Genomic DNA, 24,863 nt, shown 5'->3' on the forward strand with positions numbered 1-24,863 from the left:
AGAAGGACCAGACACAAAATGGTTAACGACCCCAGGAAGGTGGGAGCAAAATGGGACATCAAGGCATTAACATTGAAAGTAGAGAGAAAGTGAACCTCCTGACTCTGGCAAACGCCAGAGTCATAGAGATACATAGCACAGAAACAGACCCTTCTGTCCAACACAATTGTACTGACCAGATATCCTAAATTAATCTAGTCCCATTTGCTGGCATGTGGCCCATAGCTGGGGTCATCCCCACCCTGTCCTGAGACCTTGATGCGTCCAAGCTGACCCTCGAAGGTTTCGTTTGTCCTCCATTCTTTCCCAGTTGTCTTTTGTAGGTTTTGAAAACTTTCCCAATCCTCTGAGTATAGGATTTGGGAAGTTATGTTGCGGCTGTACAGGACATTGGTTAGGCCACATTTGGAATATTGTGTGCAATTCTGGTTTCCTTACTATCAGTAAGATGTTGTGAAACTTGAAAGGGTTCAGAAAAATTTACAAGGATGTTGCCAGGGTTGGAGGATTTGTTCTGTTTGGAGGCTAGGGCTGTTTTCCCTGGAGCGTTGGAGACTAAGGAGTAACCTTATAGAGGTTTACAAAATTATGAAGGGCATGAATAGGATAAATAGCCAAGGTCTTTTCCCAGGAGGGGGTGGGTCCAGAACTAGAGGGCATAGGTTTAGGGTGAGGGGGGAAAGATATAGAAGAGATCTGAGGAGCAACCTTTTCACACCGAGGGTGGTACATGTTTGGAATGAGTTGTCGGAGGTTGAGGTTAGTACAATTGCAATATTTAAAAGGCATCTGGCTGGGTATATGAATGGGAAGGATTTTGAGGGATGTGGGCCAGGTGCTGACAGGTGGGACCAGATTGTTGGTCCCACCATGGATGAGTTGGACCAAAGGGTCTGTTTCTATGTTGTATACCTCTATGACAGGTTGGACTAAAGGGAATGTTTCTGTGCTGTATGACTCTGGAACCATTCTATACTGGTCTTAAACCATGTTCTCGCCTTCCCCCACAAACATCCACTTCTTTGTTAAAAAATCAGATGAACTCTGCCTTGAATATACTCAATGACACCCTAACTGCAGGAAGACATCCCACTTGTGAACTCAATTCCTCTTGCTAATATAACGCTTGCCTTGCCGATTGCTTCCTACATCTGTCTGACAACTGGCAGTGACTGGAGTAGGAGGACACTGAGGCCTCTTTGCCCATCCACACATCAGTCTAGATGAAGGGCTCGTGCCCAAAACGTCAACACTCCTGCTCCTAAGATGCTGCCTAACCTACCGTGCTCTTCCAGTACCACAATGTTTGAGCCTGATCTCCAGCATCTGCAGTTCTCACTTTCTCCACATTCAAATACATCTCCATTTAAACAATGCACCTCCTTTCTGTTTTTCTTTGCCACAGCCAAAGCTATAATTTCATATCGTGGTCCTGTGTTTGCCAATTGTGGTCCTCTCTATATCGGGGAGAGCGAGCGCAAACTTGGGGAACGGTTCACTGAGCATCACAGCTGGGTCCACAGAGCCGACCAGACCTCCCAGTCACCACCCATTACAATTCCCTTTTCTGACATGACCATCTTTGGCCTCCTCCATTACCACAACGAACCTAACTGCAAATTGAAGGGACCACACCTCATCTTCCAGGCAGCCTACAGCCTGAAGGACTCAACGTTGAGTTTTCCAATTTCAAAAAAACCTCCCTCCTTGTTCTTTGCCAGCAACCCCATGCATTCCTCCCATTGACCAATCAGGTCGTAGCCTCTACCTGTCTTGACCTATCTCCACTTCACTCCCACCCCCTTTATCTGCAGCTTCTCCAGCCAACCCCAGCCCCAGCCCCGAGGAAGGGTTACACCCGAAACGTCGACTTCTCCACTTCCTGTCTATTTTGCAAATTGAGACACAGACCTGGACCAGCGTTTCCAGAGTCTGTCCCCTTCCGGATTCACACTCTTTTCTTTCAGTTGCTGCAAGTCAACAACTGAACCCCAGAATGAAAAAGACATGGAATGGGAGCAAAATAGTGCCGTACTCACAGATCTGGGACAGAGGAAGGAATGTGCAGTCTGGGTAAAGCTCTATCTTTATTCAGAGAGAGAGGATCAGGAGCTGCAGCTTGAGAAGCTCATGGTCCGACTTCCGCATTCAGACAATGGGCTGACTCTGATTGGCAGGAGGACCAGTCTCCTTCCGGTCCTCCAAGATTGCCTATTGGTCCATCAAAAGAATGTTTCGCGCCGTTTTTGCATACAGCGAATGAGCATGCTCAGTGTTTTGCTGACACTGGTAAGCATGCGCACTGCGTTGCTGACACTGGCAAACATGCGCAGTATGCTCTATGGGGATGTTGGTGTTCCTGACAGATTTTAAGTGTCCAAATGCCAACAGGGGTAAAAAGATAGAGCCACAATTCTTTTTCCCTGCGGCTCGATATTTTATTCCTTTTGCATTTTGTCTGGCTGCTCAACTTTTGTATGTCGTTTCCCCTTGTTGTGGGGGCAAGGCACCGAGACCAGAACTGGAGGGCATAGGTTTAGGGTGAGAGGGGAAAGATTTCTGAGGGTACTAAGGGGCAATCCTTTTGCACAGAGGGTGGTATGTGTATGGAATGTACTGTCAGATGACGTGGTGGGGGTTGGTACAATTACATCATCTGGATGGGGATATGAATAGGAAAGATTCAGAGGGATAAGAGGCGACATGCTGGCATCTGGTCGGCATAGACTGAAGGGTTTGTTTCTGTGCTCTACAGCTCTGTGACTCTATTTTTAGATAGTATGGAAAATAAAGAGCATGAAAGCATGGGAAGTGTTAGAGCATGGAGACCATTTCCAGTTCATAGAGTCATAGAGAGATGTACAGCATGAAAACACACCCTTCGGTCCAACCCGTCCAGGCCGACCAGATATCCCAACCCAATCTCGTCTCACTTGCCAGCACCCGGCCCATATCCCTCCAAACCCTTCATATTCATATACCCATCCAAATGCCACTTAAATGTTGCAATTGTACCAGCCTTCACCACTTCCTCTGGCAGCTCATTCCATACATGTACCACTCTCTGCATGAAAATGTTGCCCCTTAGGTCTCTTTAATATTTTTCCCCTCTCACCCTAAACCTATGCCCTCTAGTTCTGGACTCCCCAGGGAAAAGACATTGCCTATTTATCCTATCCATGCCCCTCATAATTTTGTAAACCTCTATAAGCTCACTCTCCCCCAAGCCTCTGACGCACCAGTGAATCAGCCCCAGCCTGTCCCGAAAGCTCAAATCCTCCAACACTGGCAACATCCTTGTAAATATTTTCCGAACCCTTTCACGTTTCACAACATCTTTCTGATAGGAAGGAGACCAGAATTGCATGCAATATTCCAACAGTGGCCTAACCAATGTCCTGTACAACCGCAACATGACCTCCCAATTACTGTACTCAATACTCTGACCAATAAAGGAAAGCATCCCAAGCGTCTTCTTCACTATCTTTTCTACCTGTGACTCCACTTTCAAGGAGCTATGAACCTGCACTCCAAGGTCTCTCTGTTCAGCTACACTCCCTTGGACCTCACCATCAAGTGTATAAGTCCTGCTAAGATTTGCTTTCCCAAAATGCAGCACCTCGCATTTATCTGAATTAAACTCCATCTGCCACTTCTCAGCCCATTGGCCCATCTGGTCCAGATCCTGTTGTAATCTGAGGTAACTCTCTTCGCTGTCCACTACAGTTGCAAAGGATAGTGGAACACTCTTACACCAATTAGCAGAGTAAGGTTGAGGCTGAAAGGTCACTATGGCAAGATGAGATAACACAGTTAGTAAAGTTAGCCTCATCTGCTAACTATCATTATTGGGACAATAAATATTTGGGACATGACATTAAATATCTAATTGTTAGTGAGTAGAGTCAGCCTGCTTGAAACTACTGACAATAAATATCTAATCATGACATTAGGAAAATATTAAGTAGGGTCTAGAATGAAAGACCATTGTTGCAAAAGCTGACATTAAATCTCTAACCGAGACATTGGAATAACATGAAGTAGAATGTACAACTAAAGAGATAATGGGAACTAACATCACTGGCTTATTGTGTAGCTAGACTGAGGTACGTTGATAAATATAGTTGGACATGCTGATAAGCTAACACAAACATGATTTAAAAAAAGATATTTTAAAACCACAGACCCTGAGGTTTGTGGGCATTCGAGAATCTGCTTTTCGAGTGTCACGGTCTTTTTCTTTGCAGATAAACGACCTACTTCTTGAAGAACTCTCTGCGTCTCCTGGTCGTCCTCTACATTTTATCCACGACAACAGTCGGAACCAATTTCATGGTACGAGGAGAAAAAGACTCGGGGGGTGGGGGGGAGGGGGCAAAGGGTGGGGTGAGAGAAAGACTGGGGGGGACAATGGTGGTGTGAATTTTAACTTCGTACACCCCAGTCCAACACCGGCATCTCCAAATCGGGGACGTAGTTCTTTGAAAGTTGCATCATTGCTGGACAGGGTGGTGAAGGAGGCGTTTAGCACACTTGCCTTCATTGTTCACACCGTTCAGTGTAGGAATTGGGACATCACATTGAGGTTGTACAGGATATTGGTGAGACCACGTGTAGAGTACTGAGTACACTTCTGGTCGCCCTATCGACGACCACAAGTTGACTGGTGACCTTATTTCGATTTATAAAGTCATGGGGCGTGTAGGAAAGGTAAATATCACAGGGGGGAAGAAAGGGTGGATCTCCTCTTTTTTTACTTCTCTTGGCACTTGGACACAAATTCTGTCAGTAACAGCAGCATCACCAGAGAGCATACTGCGCGTGCTCCTCGCCGCACGCATCGCGATTTTCTTTTGGTGGGCCAATCGGAAACCCTGGAGGACCGGAAGGATATGGGTCCTCCTGCCAATCAGAGCCTTCCTGTTGTCTGAATGCAGAAGCTGGAACACGAGCTTCGGAAGGTGCTGCTCCTCTCTCTGAATGAAGATTGAGTTTGTTCCAGACTGCAACCTCCTTACTCCGCCAGTACACCGCTCTCTTCTCAACTCCTTTCTCATTTTTTTTTCATTCTGGGCTTCAATTTTTGACTTGCACCAACCGAACGGAAAGGGAAATGAATCCACGAAGTGGACAGAATCTGGAAAAGGTTTTCATAAACAGAGAGTGGTTCATGTATGGAATGAATGTCCAGAGGAAGTGGTGGATGCACGAACAGATGCAACCTTTAAAAGACGTTTGGATAAGTACATGAATCGGGAAGGTGCGGGGGGATATGGGCCAAACATTGGCAAGTGGCACTGAAACATAGTCAGCATGGAATAGTAGGGCTGAAGGGTCCGTTTCTGTGCTGTCTAACTAACTGTTCTGTCGTGGTCTTAAAACTTTCTTGCCTTCCACTTTAAACGTGGTTATTGTACCTGCATCCAACACATAAACCACTGTCAACCAAAAAAATCACCTCATCCACACAACATAAAAATCCACACTCTGTTGTTCAAAAAACAGATGAACTCAGCCTTGGATATATTCAATGACCCCCTAACTGCAGGATGACATCCCCACTGCTAATCCCAGTTCATCTTCCGAATATACCACTTGCCTTGCTGATTGCTTGTGCATCTGTCTGATGACTGGTGGAGAAGGACGCTGAGGCCCCTTTGTACATCCATGCATCATTCCTGATGAAGGGCTCGGGCCTGAAATGTCGACTCTCCCACTCCTCCGATACTGCCTGTCCTGCTGTGCTTTTTCAGCCCCACACTTTTAGACTCTGATTCCAGCATCTGCAGGTCTCACTTTCTGCACATCGGACACTGAGGGTTAACCTTTATAAGGGGCAAGGTCTTTCCCCAGGGTAGGAGAGTCCAGAACTAAAGTGGCATAGATTTTAGGTGAGTGGGGAAAAGGACATGAGGGACAACCTTTTCACACAGAGGGTGGTGCATGCATGGAACGAACTGCCAGAGGAAGTGGTGGAGGCTGGAACAGGTACAACATTTAAAACCCATCTTGATGGGTACATGAATAGGAACAGTTTAGAGGGATATATGGGCAAATGAGACCAGGTTAATTTCGGATATTTGGTCAGCATGGACGTGTTTGGCTGGAGGGTCTGTTTCTGTGCTGTTATCCTGGAATTGTCTCTGGTGAATGCAGAAGTCTGGTTGGACTTTCAGAGCAGCTTTCCAAGATGGGTTGCCCTTACTGGAAGCAAAAGAAGTTACAATGAAGTATTTCGTTTGTGAGACAGCAACTGAGTGAGTGAGTACATCTGGGAGCTTGGTGGAAAGTGGGAATTTATTGCACTGTGGGGATGAAGCCCTACCCCACCCAGGATGAGACTAGGCCTTGAGTTGAGGAGAGTAGATTTAGGACAGAGATGAGGAGGAACTGCTTTTCCCAGAGAGTAGTCAATCTATGGAATTCCCTGCCCAAGGAAGCAGTAGAGGCATCTTCATTAAGAATATTCAAAACACAGTTGGATGGGTATTTGCATGGTGTGGGAATTAAGGGTAGTTGGGACAATGCAGGGAGTAGGATCTTAGATGACGCATATATCAGCCATGATCATAATGAATGGTGGAGCAGGTTCGATGGGCCAAATGGCCAACTACTACTTCTTTTACTATGAAACTCTAACCCTGCATTTCCCATGGCTACCCCATCTAACCTTCACATGCCTGTACATTATGGACAATTTAGCATGGCCAATCCAAATCAAGGCCGGTGAGCAATATAGTGATGTGGAAAATGAACATCAGAGAACGATAGAAAGGGACAAGGTGAGTAAATGTACCAGCAATCAAAACCGGATTCTGAAGATCACAAAACTTGAAACTAAAAACGATGTTTCTGAATGTGTGGTGCATTGTAACAAAATTGACTGCACACATTGAAGAGAATAATTATGATCTGAGACTCCTTACAGAGGCATGGCTTCAGGATGACAAGGATTGGATCCTGAATATCAAGGTGATAGTCAAATGGGAAGCGAGGTGAAGGTAGAGGCTTGGCGCTGCCCATCAAAGCACTGATCACAGGGAAGTCTAGTGTTAGCTTGGATTCAGGTCCTGATTTCTCTGTCCTCTGATGTCCCTGTACCCACAGAGTAAGATATTGGTCTGTTCTGCTCTGCTGGATTTCTACTGAAGCTTTGACCCCCACCCCTACACCTTCTGGAACAATAAAACATTCAGTCAATTAAGACCCAAGCCACAATCCCCAGCCTGTCAACCATCCAGACACACAGTGTAGTCCTAGCTGGGATTTATGATTTATAACAGCTATGATTTATAAAAATATTTACGCCAGCAGAATTAAAGCATCTGTTATCAAGTAGACATCGGGATATACAGCACGCAATAGACTTTACTCTGTCTCATTCACACACATAAACACGTACATCCATGGGGGTGAATTTGTATTTGCAGAATTATATTTGCAGATACATTGTATTTTTCTCAAAAAATGCACAACCTGCAGGCTGTTCAATTAGTTTGACCTATACTGATACCTTCAGGGATTTCTGAACTTGGACAGCAAGGACCCTTTGTTCCTCAGCACTCTGTAGTGATCTACTATTTATTACTTCCTTCCTTCTCTTATTAAATTTCCCAGACTGCCTGGAGATTAAATTCCATAGTTCTGCCCCATTTACTGGCTGATAGATATCAGAGTGTAGCCAGAGACCATCCTCCTCCCTAGGAACAATACAGCCTTTCCAGCATTTACTCCTGGACAGAGGAGGCAGTGTTTTCTCCAACTAAATTAATCAAAAGTTCCTCACGCTAGCTACACAATAAACCAGTGATGTTAGTTACTATTATCTCTTTATTTGTGCCCTTACAGTTTTTTCTACATTCTACTTAATATTATTCTAATGTCACAGTTGGAGATTTAATGTCAGCTTTTGCAACAACGGTCTTGCATTCCAGACCCGACTTCCTAATGTCATGATTAGATATTTATTATCAATAGTCTCAAGCAGGCTGACTCTACTCATTATTAATTAGATATTTAATGTCATGTCCGGAATATTTATTGTCCCCGTCCTGTCAATCATATTTAGCAGGTGAGGCTAACTTTACTAACTGTGTTATCTCATCTTGCCATAGTGACCTTTCAGCCTCAACCTTACTCTGCTAATTGGTGTAAGAGCTTTCCACTATCCTTTGCAACAAATTGGCAGTAGTCTCCATGCTCTAACCCTTCCCATGCTTTCATGCTCTTTATTTTCCATACTATCTAAAGATAGACTCAGAGTTGTAGAGCACAGAAACAAACCCTGTGGTCCATGCTGACTAGATGTCCTAATTAATCTAGTGATCTATTTGGCAGCATGTCGCCCCTTACCCCTCTGAATCTTTCCTATCCATATCCGCATTCAGATGCATTTTAAATACTGTAATTGTACCAGCCTCCACCACTTCCTCTGGCAGCTCATTCCATACACATACCACCCTCTGTGCGAAAGGATTGCCCCTTCGGACCCTCAGAAATCTTTCCCCTCTCACCCTAAACCTATGCCCTCCAGTTCTGGTCTCGGTGCCTTGCCCCCACAACAAGGGGAAACGACATACAAAAGTTGAGCAGCCACACAAAATGCAAAAGGAATAAAATATCGAGCCGCTATTGTGGCTCTATCTTTTCATCCCGCTGGCATTTGGACACTTAAAATCTGTCAGGAGCACCAACATCCCCAGAGAGCATACTGCGCATGTTTGCCAGTGTCAGCAAAACACTGAGCATGGTCATCGCTGTACGCAAAAAAGGCGCGAGACATTCTTTTGATTGACCAATAGGCAACATTGGAGGACCGGAAGGAGCCTGGTCCTCCTGCCAATCAGAGTCAGCCCATTGTCTGAATGCGGAAGTTGGACTCTGAACTTCTCAAGCTGCGACTCCTGATCCTCTCTCTCTGAATAAAGATTGAGCTTTACCCAGACTGCACATTCCTTCCTCTGTCCCAGATCTGTGAGTACGGCACTCTCTTATCTCGCCCCCTATTCCATTTTTTTTTCATTCTGGGGTTCAATTGTTGACTTGCAGCAACTGAAAGGAAAGAGTGAATTCGGCAGGGACAGACTCCGGAAACGTTGATCCAGGTCTGTATCTCAATTGGCAAAATAGTTAGGCAGGAGGCATCAGATGGTGGAGAAGTCGACGAATCGGTTGTAACCCTTCTTCAGGGCTGGGGCTGGGTGCAGAAGCTGCAGAGAAAAGGGGGTGGGGGTGAAGTGGGAAAAGGTCAAGACAGAGGGTACGACCTGGTTGGTCAATCGGAGGAATGAATCTTGTTGGTGGCAGGGAGGAGGGCGGGGATGGGAATGGAGTCAGGGAATGGAGAGGGAGGTTTTTTGAAATTGGAAAACTCAACGTTGAGTCCTTCGGGCTGCAGGCTGCCCGGAAGATGAGGTGTTGTCCCTCCAATTTGCGGTTAGATTCGTTGTGGCAATGGAGGAGGCCAAAGATGGTCATGTCAGAAAGGGAGTGGGAAGGAAATTGGAATGGGTGGTTACTGAGAGGTCTGGTCGCCCTCTGCGGGCACAGCTGTGATACTCGGCGAATCGTTCCCCAAGTTTGCACTCGCTCTCCGATATAGAGAAGACGACAATGGCAAATGCAGTACCACAATATGAAGTTATAGCCTTGGCTGTGGAAAAAAAACGCAGAAAGGAAGTGCATTGTTGAAATGGAGATGTATTTGAATGTGGAGAAAGTGAGAACTGCAGATGCTGGAGATCAGGCTCAAACATTGTGGTACTGGAAGAGCACGGTAGGTTAGGCAGCATCCGAGGAGCAGGAGAGTTAACGTTTTGGACATGAGCCCTTTATCAGGAATGATGTGTGGATGGACAAAGAGGCCTCAGCATCCTTCTACACCAGTCACTGTCATTTGTCAGACGGGTGTAGCAAGCAATCAGCAAGGCAAGTGGTATATTAGCAAGAGGAGAAAGTGAGGACTGCAGATGCTGGAGATCAGAGCTGAAAATGTGTTGCTGGAAAAGCGCAGCAGGTCAGGCAGCATCCAAGGATCAGGAGAATCATGTTTCGGGCATGAGCCCTTCTTCAGGAATGAGGAAAGTGTGCCAACAGGCTAAGACAAAAGGAAGGGAGGAGGGACTTGGGGGAGGGGCGTTGGAAATGCGATAGGTGGAAGGATGTTAAGGTGAAGGTGATAGGCCGGAGTGGGAGCGGGGGTCGGGGTGGAGAGGTCAGGAAGAAGATTGCAGGTTGGGCTGGTGGTGCTGAGTTCGAGGGTTGGGACTGAGACAAGGTGGGGGGAGGGAAAATGAGAAAACTGGGGCTCAAGGGCGGAGGAGCGGGAAGTGGTCCAACTAGTCATGGAGATGTACAGCTTAGAAACAGACCCTTCGGTTCAACCCGTTCATGCCAACCAGATATCCCAACCCAATCTCATCCCAACTGCCAGCATTTGGCCCATATCCCTTCAAACCTTTCCTATTCATACACCTGTCCAGATGTCTTTTAAATGTTGCAATTGTACTGGCATCCACCATTTCCTCTGGCAGCTCATTCCATACACGTAATACCCTCTGTGTGAAATAGTTTCACCTCAGATCTCATTTGTATCTTTTCCCCTCACCCTAAACATATGCCCTCTAGTTCTGGACTCATTTCCCCCCAACCCCCTCCCCTGGAGAAGGCTTTGTCTATTTATCCTATCCATGCCCTTCATGATTTTATAGGTTACTCCTTAGCCTCCAACGCTGAGGGGAAACAGCCCTCGCCTCCCTATCGATCACATCCTCCAACCCTGGCAACATCCTTGTAAATTTTTTCTGAACACTTTGAAGTTTCCCAACATCTTACCAATACTAAGGAAACCAGAATTGCACACAATATTCCAAATGTGGCCTAACCAATGTCCTGTACAGCCACAACATAACTTCCCAAATCCTATACTCAGAGGATTGGGGAAGTTTTCAAAACCTACAAAAGACAACTGGGAAAGAATGGAGGGACAAACTAAAACTTTGAGGGTCAGCTTGGAGGCATCAAGGTCTCAGGACAGGGGGTGGGGATGACCATGGGCCACATACCAGCAAATGGGACTAGATTGATTTAGGATATCTGGTCAGTACAGGCGTGTTGGACAGAAGGGTCTGTTTCTGTGCTGTACATCTCTATGACTCTGGCTTTCCACTAACTTTTGCCACGTCAATAGGTTCACTTTCTCTCTAATGTCGGCGTTAATGCCTTGACGTCTCATTTTGCTCCCACCTTCCTGGGGACGTTAACCATCTTGTGTCTGGTCCTTGCTCAAGAAGCTGAAAGGCAGGTTCACCCTGAATTGACACACTTTTTTTTTGCTTCCCAAAATCAGACCTGCTCACTCTCAGCAGGACCCCAGTGTTGGGAAAGATATTAACTTTCAGGTGGAGGTATCCAAAATTCAGAGAGATGTCAGTCTTGACATTTTTGCTTTTTCTGTCCCTGTAAGATCCTGAATCAGCACCTTCAGGGGAATTAGTTAGAGCGGAGTGAGAACAGAGGGGGAGAGAGAGTGGGATGGTGCTTTCAATTTTGTGGAATAACAAAAGAAAAGAATTGCTTGTTCAGAATTTCTACCCTGCACTGACAGTGATGACTTTTGTAATCTATTCTGACAGGATTTTTGAAGATTTGAAGAGGGAAGTTTTAAAATCAACAGATGAAGGGCTTATAACCGAAACATTGACCCTCCTGCTCCTCGGATGCTGCCTGACTCCCCTGTGACTTTCCAGTGCCACATTTTTCGACTGACTCTCCAGCATCTCCGGTCCTCACTTTGATGTCAATGTCTAACAGTCACTCAGTCCACTGGGGCCAGCAAAGATTTTCGACCGTGATTTCTGAGAGAGGAATCAAAGCTTTTTGGTTCCTGTCTGAGTATGTTTTCAGCATCAGTGGGACTGGACGAGAGACCCCACTGTTGCAGCGCACTGTGTGAGGAGCCTGAAACAGTTATACGGCCTGGAAAGGGAATTTCACGGCAGGGAGGGGCTCTACACGTGTTTGTGTGCAGCTGAAGCTTTGGCCATGGAGAAACCCGAGGAATCCCGCCCTGTGGAGAAACCGTGGAAGTGTGGGGACTGTGGGAAAGGCTTCCGTGTCCCGTCTGCCCTGGAGATTCATCGGCGCGGTCACACCGGGGAGAGGCCATTCCCCTGCACCGACTGTGGGAAGGCCTTCAGACATTCCTCTCACCTGCTGGCCCACCAGCGGGTCCACACGGGGGAAAGGCCCTACACTCAAGTCGTTCCAGCTGCATCCTTTACCCGGTCTTGCCTACACGTGACTCCAGACCCACAGCAGTCTGGTTGACTCTACACTTCCCCTTCCTGAGTGTGGGAAGGCCTTCAGCGATTCCTCCTCCCTGCGGACACACCGGCGTGTCCACACGGGGCAGAGGCCCTTCAGCTGCCCCGAGTGTGGGAAGGCCTTTACCTACGTCTCCTCCCTGCTGAGGCACCAGCGTGTCCACACCGGGGAGAGGCCGTTCACCTGTTCTCAGTGTGGGAAGGGCTTCATCTGCTCCTCCATCCTGCGGAGCCACCAGCGGGTCCACACCGGGGAGAGGCCGTACATCTGCTCTCAGTGCGGGAAGGCCTTCAGCACATCCTCCACCCTGCTGACCCACCAGCAGGTCCACACCGGGGAGAGGCCGTACATCTGCTCTCAGTGCGGGAAGGCCTTTACCCAGTCCTCCCACCTGCGGACCCACCGGCGTGTCCACACGGGGCAGAGGCCCTTTCGCTGCCCCGAGTGTGGGAAGGCCTTTACCCACGTCTCCACCCTGCTGATGCACCAGCGTGTCCACACCGGGGAGAGGCCGTTCACCTGCTCTCAGTGCGGGAAGGGCTTCATCTGCTCCTCCCAACTGCGGAGCCACCAGCTGGTCCACACGGGGCAGAGGCCCTTCAGCTGCCCCGAGTGTGGGAAGGCCTTCAGCAGATCTTCCTCCCTGCGGAGACACCAGCGTGTCCACACCGGGGAGAGGCCGTTCAGCTGCCCCGAGTGTGGCAAGACCTGCAGCACATCTTCTGCCCTGCTGACGCACCAGCGGATCCACACCGGGGAGAGGCCTTACACCTGCTCTCAGTGCGGGAAGGGCTTCACCTGCTCCTCCCACCTGTGGACGCACCAGCGAGTTCACGTGCCATCGCAGGGGGATTGAAGGAGTGACGACCAAGTCCCACTATCGATTAGAATATCAACCCGGTTCCGGGGACTCCCAGGTTCGAATCCCGCCACGACAGATGGCAGAATTGGTATTCGGTCAGAAATGTGGAATTCGGAATCTAACGATGAGACCATTTCAGGGAGGGGGTGGTAGGGGGAGAAAGCCCCCATCTGATTCCCTCTCTCCCTTGTTAGGGAAGGGAACCGCCATTGTGGGAAAGGATACACTCAAGTCGTTCCAGCTGCATCCTTTACCCGGTCTTGCCTACACGTGACTCCAGACCCACAGCAGTCTGGTTGACTCTACACTTCCCCTTCCTGGCAAAGGAGCGGGGAGAAACTTAACTGGAGACAGGGAATGGGTTGAAATTGCTGAGTGAGGCAACACTTCCTCCGGGTTATGGCTGTACCAAGGATCCAATTTCAAAGGGACAGCTTGGTGCTGACCAATAGTAAAGACAGTGAGGTGGGGGGAACAGGGGAGGTGTGGTGTGTGCACTTTCACCTTGAGCTGTTCAAAAAGCAACTACTTTTTCTCTGCCTCTTTGCTGGGGGGATCTGAAACTGTAACAAAGTTGGGTTGCAATAAAGGTTACCTGAACTTACCACCGGGCTCAGACTCTCATTGAAAACTTTGAGCTCCAAGAGGTTTTTGTTTTAAAGCTGCTCATTTCTTTCAGCCTCCTGCACTAAGTTTAGAACATAGAACAATCCAGTGCAGAACAGGCCCTTCGGCCCTCGATGTTGCGCTGACCTATGAACTATTCTCAGCTCGTCCTCCTACACTATCCCAAAATCATCCATGCGCTTATCTAAGGATTGTTTAAATCTCCCTCATGTGGCTGAGTTGACTACCTTAGCAGGTAGGGCATTCCACGCCCTTACCACTCTCTGTGTAAAGACCTTGCCTCTGACATCTGTCTTAAATCCATCACCCCTCAATTTGTAGTTATGCCCCCTCGTACAAGCTAACGTCATCACCCTAGGAAAAAGTCTTTCTCTGTCTACCCTATCAAATCCTCTCATCATCTTTTATGTCTCTATCAAATCCCCCCTTAACCGCCTTCTTTCCAATGAGAAAAGACTCAATTCTCTCAGCTCGAAATGTCGACTCTTTTGCTCCTTGGATGCTGCCTGACCTGCTGCGCTTTTCCAGCAACACATTTTCAGCTCATCAATATATAAGCCTCATGGAACAGCGTCATAAGACACAGAACTTGTATCAAAAGATCAGTGTCATGCAACTGATAGAATATATTGAACAAACTTAGATAGTCTTCATCTCTTAGAATGGGTGTGGGCTTTGGTTCATTAATATGTAACAATGTTCTTGAGATGACAAGGTTTTATAAAAGAAAGGCATCTCCGCTCAGAGAATGCATTAAAGGTGTAAGATTTGAGTCTGTCTGTATTCCAATCTTGAATCAGACTGGTTCTGTTTCCAAAGTCGGAATTTGTAAAATATTACATGCATTGACTGCCTGCAGATTGTGTGCTTTTTGAACAAAATTGAATGTATCTGCAAATATAATTCTGCCAATACAATTTCACCCCAAAGAGTAGTGTGTGTGTGTGTGTGTGTGTGTGCATGAGAGAATGAGAGCGTGTGCATGTGAGTTTGTGTGTGTGTGCGCAGAAGTGTGTGTGTGAATGCTTGGGAAAGTGAGAGTGTGATGGAGTATGAGGCTGCGAGTGTGAGAGTGTTGAGGGGTGTGTGTGTGTCTGTCTGAGAGAGAGAGAGGCTTTTTTAAAGCAAAGGGTTGCATTTTTGCTAAAACAAGGACTTGTACAGATAATGATCGGACCATGAGTCGTGTTATAGAATAGATAGACATGGGGTGGGGGTGTTCAGGTACATAGTTCTTTGGAGGTTGCATCACTGGTAGACAGGGTGGTTAAGGCGGCGTTTTGCAACATTGCCTTCATTGTTCACACCACTGAGGAGAGGGGTTGGGACATCATGTTGAGGTTGTACAGGATGTTGGTGAGGCCACTTTCAGAGTACTGAGGACAGTTCTGGTGACCCTGTATTAGGAAGAATACTATTAGAGAGGGTTTAATAAAGATTTACGAGGATGTTGTAAGGAGTGGAGGGTTTGAGTTATAAGGAGAGGCTGGGACTTTATTCACTGGAGCACAGGAGGTTGGGGGTTGACCTCATTGAGATTGATAAAATCATGAGGAGTGGAGGTAAGGTGACTAGAAAACGGCTCTTGCTTAGCGTAGGGGAACTCAAAACTGGGGGGGGCATTTTTTTTAATGTAAGGAGAGAGATTTAAAAGGAAGCGGAGGGGCAACATTTTGAAAGAGGGTGAGTTGCATGTGGAATGAACTTGCTGAGGATGTGGTCGATGCAGGTACAGTGACAACATTGAAGCAGCAATTGGATGGGTACATGAATAGAAAGGTTTAGAGGGAAATGGGCCAAATGCAGGCAAGTGGGATGTGGGAATATCTGTTTAAATGGAGCGGTGAGCTTTCCCAATGTAGACAGGGCTCCTCGAAACGTGGCAGTGTCCCCCCCCTGCAGCTGCAGAGCGAGACAGGAGAGTTTGTTTTTGTGAATGAGCAGTTGTAGCGCGAGGTGGCTGTTGCTTGGTGACGGTGAGGCTCCCCCGGCCCCGCCCATCCCCCCGTGCAGACGTCACGCGGGGGCGAAGGCGGTTGGGAGGAGAAGTCGCTCGAGCGAGGAAGCGGCGGGAGGGCGGCCGTTAGGAAAATGGCGCCGTGCGGCCCGGGGCAGACACCCGGCACTGGCCGCCGCCGCCGCCTTCCTGGCGCAGCTGCTGTGTCACGGCCACACCGGCCGGCTGTACAGCAGCCAGGAGCCGGTGAACATTCTGGAGGCGGATGGGGTTAAGGACCTGCTTGGGAACTGGTCGGGCGCCTGGGTGGTGGAGTTCTACTGGTCGTGGGGCGGCCCCTGTGTCAACTATGGGGCCACCTGGAAGGTACTGGGCCCGGGAGGTGAAAGGTGAGGCAGGTTGTGGGGGGGACGGAGGGGAAGGAATGTGGGGCCTGTCCTGTCATAGTCACATTTTACACTCACTTTCCATCTGCTTTTACTGGCGCTTGTGCTGTTTACCCCTCACTGTGTGTTTAATCCTTGTGCTGTTTGCCCCTCACTGTGTGTTTAATCCTTGTGCTGTTTACCCCTCACTGTGTGTTTAATCCTTGTGCTGTTTGCCCCTCACTGTGTGTTTAATCCTTGTGCTGTTTGCCCCTCAGTGTGTGTTTAATCCTTGTGCTGTTTACGCCTTTGCTGTTACTTGTGCAATTGCTGAGGGTAGTGTGTAAATACTAGTGAAGGATACTATGCACCAGCATGTATATGTTCCTCAGTCATTGAAGGGGCAGGACCTGTTGAGAATGGTTAGTGAAGTATGTGGTGAACTAAGCCCGTTTAACATGGAGATAGTTTGGTATTTGGAAAAATATATTTTTGTATTATTTCGAGTCATAAAAATGTACAGCACATGAACACACCCATTTGGTCCAACCTGCCTATGCCAACCAGATATCCTAAATTAATCTAGTCCCATTTGTCAGCACTTGGTTCATATTCCTCTAAACCCTTCCTATTCATATACCCATCGAGATACCTTTTAAATGTTGTAGTTATACCAGCCTCCACTACTTCCTCTCGCAGCTCATTCCATACATGCACCATCCTCTGCATGGAAAAGTTGCCCCTTAAGTACCTTTAATATCTTTCTGCTCTCACCCTAAACCTATGCCATCTAGTTGTGAACCTCACCCCGACTCTGGGGAAAAGACATCAAAAAAAAAGTTGAGCAGCCAGACAAAAGCTATAAAATATTGAGCCACATGGTGAAAAAGAAATGTGGCTCTACCCTTTATTTCTACTCTTGGCATTTGAACACTTAACATCTGTCAATAACACCAGCATCACCACAGAGCACATTGTGTCTGCTCCTCGGTGTGAACAACAGCACACCTGCTCGCTCATGTCACCAATACATTGTCCATGCTCCTCGCTGTCGGCAGAAAAGGAGATATCACTTATCTCTGTTCCTAAAGGTTTTCCCTTTATTCTTAAAGCTGTGTCCTCTGGTCCTCGTCTCTCCTACCAATGGAAACATCTTCCCAATGTCATTGTACAGTGGGGATAAAGCCCTAACCCGTCCAGTAATTTCTGGTGGGTGAGACTGGGCCTCAAGATTAGAGGGAGTAGCTTTCAGACAGAGATGAGGAGGAACTGCTTTTCCCAGAGGGTCGTGAATCTACGGAATAGTCTAGATTAGAGTGGTGCTGGAAAAGCACAGCAGGTCAGGCAGCATCCAGAGCACAGGAAGATCGACGTTTCAGGCAAAAGCTGTGTCTTATGATCTTATTCTCCACAACCACCTGATGAAGGATCAGCGCTCTGAAAGTGAGTGCTTTCAAATAAACCAGTTGAACACTCACCTGGTGGTGTGATTTTTAACTTTGTCCAGGTTAGGATGGATTGACCGTGCCCAGAGATGTGAAGGTTAGGTGCAAAATGTAGAGCAATAGGGGTAGGGGAATAGGTGTGGGTCTGTTACCCTTCAGAGGGTCGGTGTGGATTTGTGGGGTTGAGTGGCCTGCTTTCACACTCTGGGAATTCTCTGAAGGGAAGGGATTGGCACAAATTCGTTGGTTTTTTTTTTTGGCTTCCCAAAATCAGACCACCTCACCTCTCAGCAGTATCCCAATGTTGTGAAAGATATTAACTTCCAGGTGGAGTTATCCAAAATTCAGAGAGATGTCAGTCTTGATGTTTTTGCTTTCCTGCCCCTGGAAGATCCTGAATCAGCACCTTCAGGGGAATGAGTTAGATCAGAGTGAGAACAGAGGGGGAGGGAGAGTGGGATGGTGCTTTCAATTTTGTGGAATAACAAAAGAAAAGAACTTTCCGCAGAAAGTAGAATTCCTTGTTCAGAATTTCTACCCTGCACTGACAGTGATGACTTTTGTAATCTCTTTTTACATTTCAGGATCTGAAGATGGAAGTTTCAAAATCAACAGATGAAGACCTTACGCCCAAAACGTCAACTCTCCTGCTCCTCGGATGCTGCCTGACCTGCTGTGCTTTTCCAGCGCCGCACTAACTGACTCTGACTCTCCAGCGTCTGCAGTCCTTACTTTGACGTCCATGTCTGACAGTCATTCAATCCATCGGGACAGCAACAGTTTTCAACTATGATTCTGTGAGAAGGAGCAAAGCTTTTTGGTTCCGTTTTCAGCATCAGTGGGACTGGATGAGAGACCCTACCGTTGCAGTGCACTGAGTGAGGAGCGTGTAACAGCTCTACGGTTTGGAAAGAGGAATTCACGGTGGGGAGAAGCTCCACATGCGTTTGTGTGGGGCTGAAGCTTCGGCCATGGAGAAACCCGAGGAATCCCGCCCTGTGGAGAAACCATGGAAGTGTGGCGACTGTGGGAAAGGCTTGTTTCCCGTCTGCCCTGGGGACCCATTGGCGCAGTCACACTGGGGAGAGGCCGTTCCCCTGCCCTGACTGTGGGAAGGGCTTCAGCAATTCCTCCAACCTCCAGACCCACCAGTGGATCCACATAGGGGGAGAGGCCCTTAAGCTGCCCCGAGTGCAGGAAGGCCTTTACCCAGGCCACCTCCTTGCTGACCTCCCAGCGGGATCACGCGGCATTGCAGGGGGATTGAAAGAAAGATGGCCGAGTGTCTTTACCAACTGCACTATCAACCCAGTTCCAGTGGCTCCTGAGTTCGATTCCCACCGCGACAGATGGTGGAATTGGAATTTGGTCAGAAGTCTGGAGTTCAGAATCTAACGGTGAAACCATTGTCGGTGGGGTGGGGGTGGAAGAAAACCCCCATCTGATTCACTCAGTTCTTTTTTAGAGAAGACTTGAGCGGGTATTAGAGCAGTCGTCCCAGCTGCATCATTTACACGGTCTGGCCTACACGTGACTCCAGACCCACAGTAGTCTGGTTGACTCTACGCTGCTCATCCAACTTACTTGGATACAGGTTGAAATTGCTGAGTGAGGCAATACTTCCTCCAGGTTAAGGCTTTACCAAGGATCCAATTACAAAGGGACAACTCAGTGGTGACCAATAATGAAGAAAGTGAGGGGTTGCACTTTGACCTTGAGCTGTTTTAAAAAAAATTGCTACTTTTTCTCTGCCTTTCTGCTGGGAGATTCTGAAGCTGTAACAAAGTTGGGTCACAATAAAGATTACCTGAACTTCACACTGAGCTCAGACTCTCAATGAGAGCTTTAAACTGCAACAGGCTTTTGGTTTAAAACTGCTGATTTCTTACAGGAGAAAGTGAGAACTGCAGATGCTGGAGATCAGGGTCAAGATTAGAGTGGTGCTGGCAAAGCACTGCAGGTCAGGCAGCGTCCGAGGAGCAGGAAAATCGACATTTCGGGTTTATTCCAGACTGCAACGTCCTTACTCTGTCAACCATCTGTGAATAAGGTACTCTCTTCACAACTCCTTTTCCATTTTTTTCATTCTGGGCTTCAATTTATGACTTGCAGCAACTGAAAGGAAAGAGAATGATTCCATGGAATGGACAGATTCGGGAAAAGTTTGTTTATAAACAGAGTGTTTCATGTATTAGGTGAATGTAAAGAGGATGTGGTGGATGCATGTTCAGATGCAACGTTTAAAAGACATGTAGATAAGTACATGAATAGGGAAGGTGTGGAGGTATATGGGCCAAACACTGGCAAGTGGCACTAGTTTAGTTTGAGAACATAGTCAGCGTGGCACAGTTGGACTGAAGGGTCCGTTTCTGTGCTGTCTGACCGTAACTGTTCTGTCGTAGTCTTAAAACCATTTTCTTGCCTTCCACTTTAAATGTGGTTACTGTACCTGCGTCCAACACAAACCACAAAAAACCCTCATGCACACAACATAAAAATCCACACTTTATTGTTCAGAACTCAGCCTTGAATAAATTCAATGACCCCCTAACTGCAGGAAGACATCCCCACTTCTAATCTCAGTTCAGCCTGCTAATATACCACTTGCCTTGCTGCACCTGTCTGACAACTGGCATTGACTGATGTAGAAGGATGCTGCTAATCAAAGCACTGATCACAGGCTGGTCTGGTTTCAGGACCTGATTGCTCTATCCTCTGTTGATCTCCCTGTTCCCACAGACTAAGATGTCGGTCTGTTCTCAGCTTTGCTGGATTTCTGCTCAAGCTTGGACCCCGCCTTTTATAACTATTCAATCAAGACCCAAGCCACAATCTCCCAGCCTGTCAACTATCCTAATACAAGGTGTAGTCATAGCAGAGAATCAAACAAGAAAAATGAAACAAAATCATAAATAAATAGGTGCACGTGCTTAATGTTTGTTCATGAGGAAGTAAACCAGAAATAGGGGACTCCCAGGAATCTCAGTGCCCTACTTGAGGAATTCTGTCACCCTTACACCTATTAGGATCCAGCTATGAATTACAACAACATTTACACCAACAGAGATAAAGCATCGGTTATCAAATAGAGATAAACAGCACGGAAATAGACTGTTTCTCTATCTCATGCACACACGAGATAGATCATCCATGGGGGTGAGTTTGTATTTGCAGCATGCTGTTTGCAAATACATTCTACTTTGCAAGATTTGTGAAGGTTTGTAGCTCAGGTTGAGGATTAGGGTGTAGGTTTGCTCACTGAGCTGTAGGTTTGATATCCAGACGTTTCATTACCTGGCTAGGGAACATCATCAGTGGTGACCTCCAAGTGAAGCGAAGCTGTTGTCTCCTGCTTTCGATTTATATGTTTGTCCTGGATAGGGTTCCTGGGGCTTGTGGTGATGTCATTTCCTGTTCATTTTCTGAGGGGTTGATAGATGGTATCGAGATCTATGTGTTTGTTTATGGCGTTGTGGTTGGAGTGCCAGGCCTCTAGGAATTCACTGGCATGTCTTTGCTTAGCCTGTCCCAGGACAGATGTTGTCCCAGTCGAAGTGGTGTTTTTTTTCATCTGTATGTAGGGCTACGAGGGATAGAGGGTCGTGTCTTTTTGTGGCTAGCTGGTGTGCGTGTATCCTGGTGGCTAACTTTCTTCCTGTTTGTCCTACGTAGTGTTTGTGGCAGTCCTTGCAAACCCCGGAACCCTATCCAGGACAAGCATCTAAATAGGAAGCAGGAGGCAACAGCTTCGCTTCACTTGGAAGTCACCACTGATGATGTTACCTAGCCAGGTAATGAAACGTCTGGATATCAAACCTACAGCTCAACGAGCAAACCTGCACCCTAAACATTCTATTTTTCTGAAAGACTGCACAATCTGCAGCAGTCAATACATGTAATATATTGGAAATTCCACTTTGAAAATAGATAATGGGCCCACTACGTTTTGGATGTGAGCATAAGTGGCACAGTTAGTATGTTTGCTGATGTCACCAAAATTGGAGGTGTAGTGGACAGCGAAGGAGGTTACCTCAGATTACAATGGGATCTTGATCAGATGGGCCAATGGGCTGAGAAGTGGCAGATGGAGTTTAACTTAGAGAAATATTAGGTGCTGCACATATTGGTAAGGTCTTAGGGAGTGTTGCTGAACAAAGAGATCATGGATTGCAAGTTCATAGCTCCTTGAAAGTGGAGTTGCAGGTTGATAGGATAGTGAAGATGGTGTTTTGTACGCTTTCCTTTATTGGTCAGAATATTGAGTACAGGAGTTTGGAGGTCGTGTTACTGCTGTACAGTTGGAATATTGTGTGCAATTCTGGTTTCCTTCCTATGAGAAAGATGTGAAATTTATGGGTGGCACGGCGGTACAGTGGTTAGCACTGCTGCCTCACAGCGCCAGAGACCCGGCTTCACTTCCCACCTCAGGTGACTGTGTGTGGAGTTTGCACATTCTCCCTGTGTCTGTGTGGGTTTCGTCCAGGTGCTCCGGTGTCCCCACAATCCAAAAATGTACAGGTTAGGTGAATTGGCCATGCTAAATTGCCTGTAGTGTTAGGTGAAGGGGTAAATGTAGGAGTATGGGTCTGGGTGGTATACACTTCGGCGGGTTGGTGTGGACTTGTTGGGCTGAAGGGCCTGTTTCCACGCTGTAAGTAATCTAATCTAATCTAAAAAGATTTACAAGGATGTTGCCAAGACTGGAGGATTTGAGCTATAGGGAGAGACCGAACAGGCTGGGGCTGTTTTCCCTGGAGCGTCTGTGGCTGAGGGGTGACCTGAGAGGTTTATAAAATCATGAGGGGCATGGATAGGATAGATAGACAAAGTCTTTTCCATGGAATGGGAGAGTCCAAAACTAGAGGTCATAGGTTTAGGGTGAGGGGAAAGATATGAAAGAAACCTAAGGGACAACCTTTTCATTTAGAGGGTGGTACGTGTATGGAATGAGCTGCCAGAGGAAGTGGTGGAGGCTGGTACAATTGCAATATTTAAAAGGCAACTGGGGGGATATGGGCCCCGTGCTGGCAGGTGGGACTAGATTGGGTTGGGATATCTGGTCGGTATATACGAGTTGTCCAGGTTCAGGTGGATTGACAGTACTAAAATACCCATAGTGCCCAGGGATGTGCAGGTTAGGTGCATTAGTCAGGGGTAAATATTGAGCAATAGGGGTAGGGGAATTGCGTGGTGGGTTACCCTTTGGAGGATCGGTGTGTAGTCTTTGGGTCGAGTGGCCTGCTTCCACACTCTGGGGAGTGTCTGAAGGGGAAGGGATTTTTGTAAACTGTGCAAGGCAACGCAGGCGTAGTGCGGGGGCCTGCTGTTGGCCTTGCCCTGTAAATAATCTAATCTAATCTAAGAAAAGGTAACCAGAATGTGCTGCTGGGCTCAGGCTCTCATTGAAAGCTCCAAGCGGTTTTTGTTTTAAAGCTGCTCATTCCTTGCAGCCGCCTGCACTAAGTTTCCAATGTCGTGTATCAGATGGAGCAGTGAATGAGTAGCTGGTTTCATTAGAAATTATAAACTTTTCAGGAGTGCAGGCACTGCATCGTTTCATTGGCAGTTTACTGGCAGCGCCGGGAGGTATGGGCTGTGTTCATGAGAAAGGAGGTGGAGGTGCTGCTGTTGGACTCGGTGGGACAAGGTTTAAAAATCACAACACCGGGTTATAGTCCAACAGTTTTATTTGGAAGCACTAGCTTTCGGAGCGCTGCTCCTTCATTGGGTAGCTGTGGAGCAGGATCATAAGACACAGAGTTCAGAGCAAAAGGTCAGTATCATGCAACTTGATATGATATATTGACAAATGTAGATTGATGTTAAGCATTCAGCACACTTACCTTAATTGTTGACACCATTGAATAAAGGAGTTGGGACATCATGTTGAAGTTGTACAGGATGTTGGTGAAGTCACTTGTGGAGTACTGAGAAGGCTTCTGGTGGCCCTGTAATAGGAAGAATACTATTACAGAAGGTTCAGTAAAGATTTACCAGGATGTTGCCAGGACTGGAGGGTTTGAGTTATGAGGAGAAGCTGAGACTCTCTTCACTGGAGCACAGGAGGTTGAGGGGTGACCTCATTGAGATTGATATAATCATGAGGGCTCTAAGTAACATGAACGTCAAATAGCGAGGAGCCTGCACGGTTATATCAAGTGAGTGGGGAAGAAATTGTGGCATTTGGACACTTTACATCCATCAGAAACAGCATCTCCATAGAGCATACTGTGCATGTCAGGTGAGGTGCCAGAAGACTGGAGGTTGGCTAACGTGGTGCCACTGTTTAAGAAGGGTGGTAAGGACAAGCCAGGGAACTATACACCAGTGTGCCTGACATCAGTGGTGGGCACATTCCTGGAGTGAATCCTGAGGGACAGGATGTACATGTATTTGAAAAGGCAAGGACTGATTAGGGATAGTCAACGTGGCTTTGTGCGTGGGAAATCATGTCTCTCAAACCTGATTGAGTTTTTTAAGGAAGTAACGAAGAGGATTGAGGAAGGTAGAGCAGTAATGTGATTTATATGGACTTTAGTTAGGCCTTCGACAAGGTTCCCCATGGGAGACTGGTTAGCAAGGTTAGATCTCATAGAATACAGAGAGAACTAGCCATTTTGATACAGAACTGGCTGAAAGGTAGAAGACAGAGGGTGGTGGTAGAGGGTTGTTTTTCAGACTGGAGGCCTGTGATCAGTGGAGTGCCACAAGGATAGGTGTGGGTCCTCTACTTTTTGTCATTTACATAAATGATTTGGATGCGAGCATAAGAGGTACAGTTATTAAGTTTGCAGATTACACCAAAATTGGAGGTGTAGTGGACAGCGAAGGGGGTTACCTCCAATTACAACAGGACCGTGACCAGTTAGGCCAATGGGCAGAGAAGTGGCAGATGGAGTTTACCTCAGATAAATGCGAGTTGCTGTGTTTTGGGAAAGCAAATCTGAGCAGGACTTATACACTTCATGGTAAGGTCCTTGGGAGCGTTGCTGAACAAAGAGACCCTGGAGTGCAGGTTCATAGCTCCTTGAAAGTGGAGTCATAAGTAGATAGGATAGTGAAGGCGGCGTTTGGTATGCTTTGTTTTACTGGTAAGAATATTGAATATAGGAGTTGGGAGGTCATGTGGCGGCTGTACAGGACATTAGTTCGGCCACTGTTGAAATATTGCGTACAATTCTGGTCTCCTTTCTATTGGAAACTTATGAAACTTGAAAGGGTTCAGAAAAGATTTACAAGCATGTTGCCAGGGTTGGAGCATTTGCAGTAGAGGGAGAGGCTGA

General features: G+C 47.1%; 3 protein-coding genes across 3 annotated transcripts in view; 2 read left to right on the top strand and 1 right to left on the bottom strand.

Moving 5' to 3' along the window:
- The window catches only part of LOC132808066 (zinc finger protein 420-like), a 238,857-nt gene that overhangs the window by 143,560 nt on the left and 70,434 nt on the right, over nucleotides 1–24,863 (bottom strand). The window lies entirely within an intron of this gene.
- Nucleotides 2,266–13,758, top strand: LOC132808004 (zinc finger protein 239-like). Its single transcript, XM_060821892.1, has 3 exons — nucleotides 2,266–2,289; nucleotides 4,248–4,335; nucleotides 12,303–13,758. The coding sequence occupies exons 1-3, from the start codon at nucleotides 2,266–2,268 to the stop codon at nucleotides 13,178–13,180; spliced, it is 990 nt and encodes a 329-aa protein (XP_060677875.1). The 3' UTR covers nucleotides 13,181–13,758.
- The window catches only part of LOC132808005 (zinc finger protein 11-like), a 93,673-nt gene continuing 88,355 nt past the window's right edge, over nucleotides 19,546–24,863 (top strand). Inside the window, exons 1-2 of the mRNA XM_060821894.1 lie at nucleotides 19,546–19,630; nucleotides 21,253–21,371. The gene's annotated coding sequence lies outside the window, so the exon portion shown is untranslated. The remainder of the gene's footprint in view (nucleotides 19,631–21,252; nucleotides 21,372–24,863) is intronic.

This window comes from Hemiscyllium ocellatum, assembly GCF_020745735.1.
Source record: "Hemiscyllium ocellatum isolate sHemOce1 chromosome 27 unlocalized genomic scaffold, sHemOce1.pat.X.cur. SUPER_27_unloc_3, whole genome shotgun sequence".
Classification (NCBI taxonomy): domain Eukaryota; kingdom Metazoa; phylum Chordata; class Chondrichthyes; order Orectolobiformes; family Hemiscylliidae; genus Hemiscyllium; species Hemiscyllium ocellatum.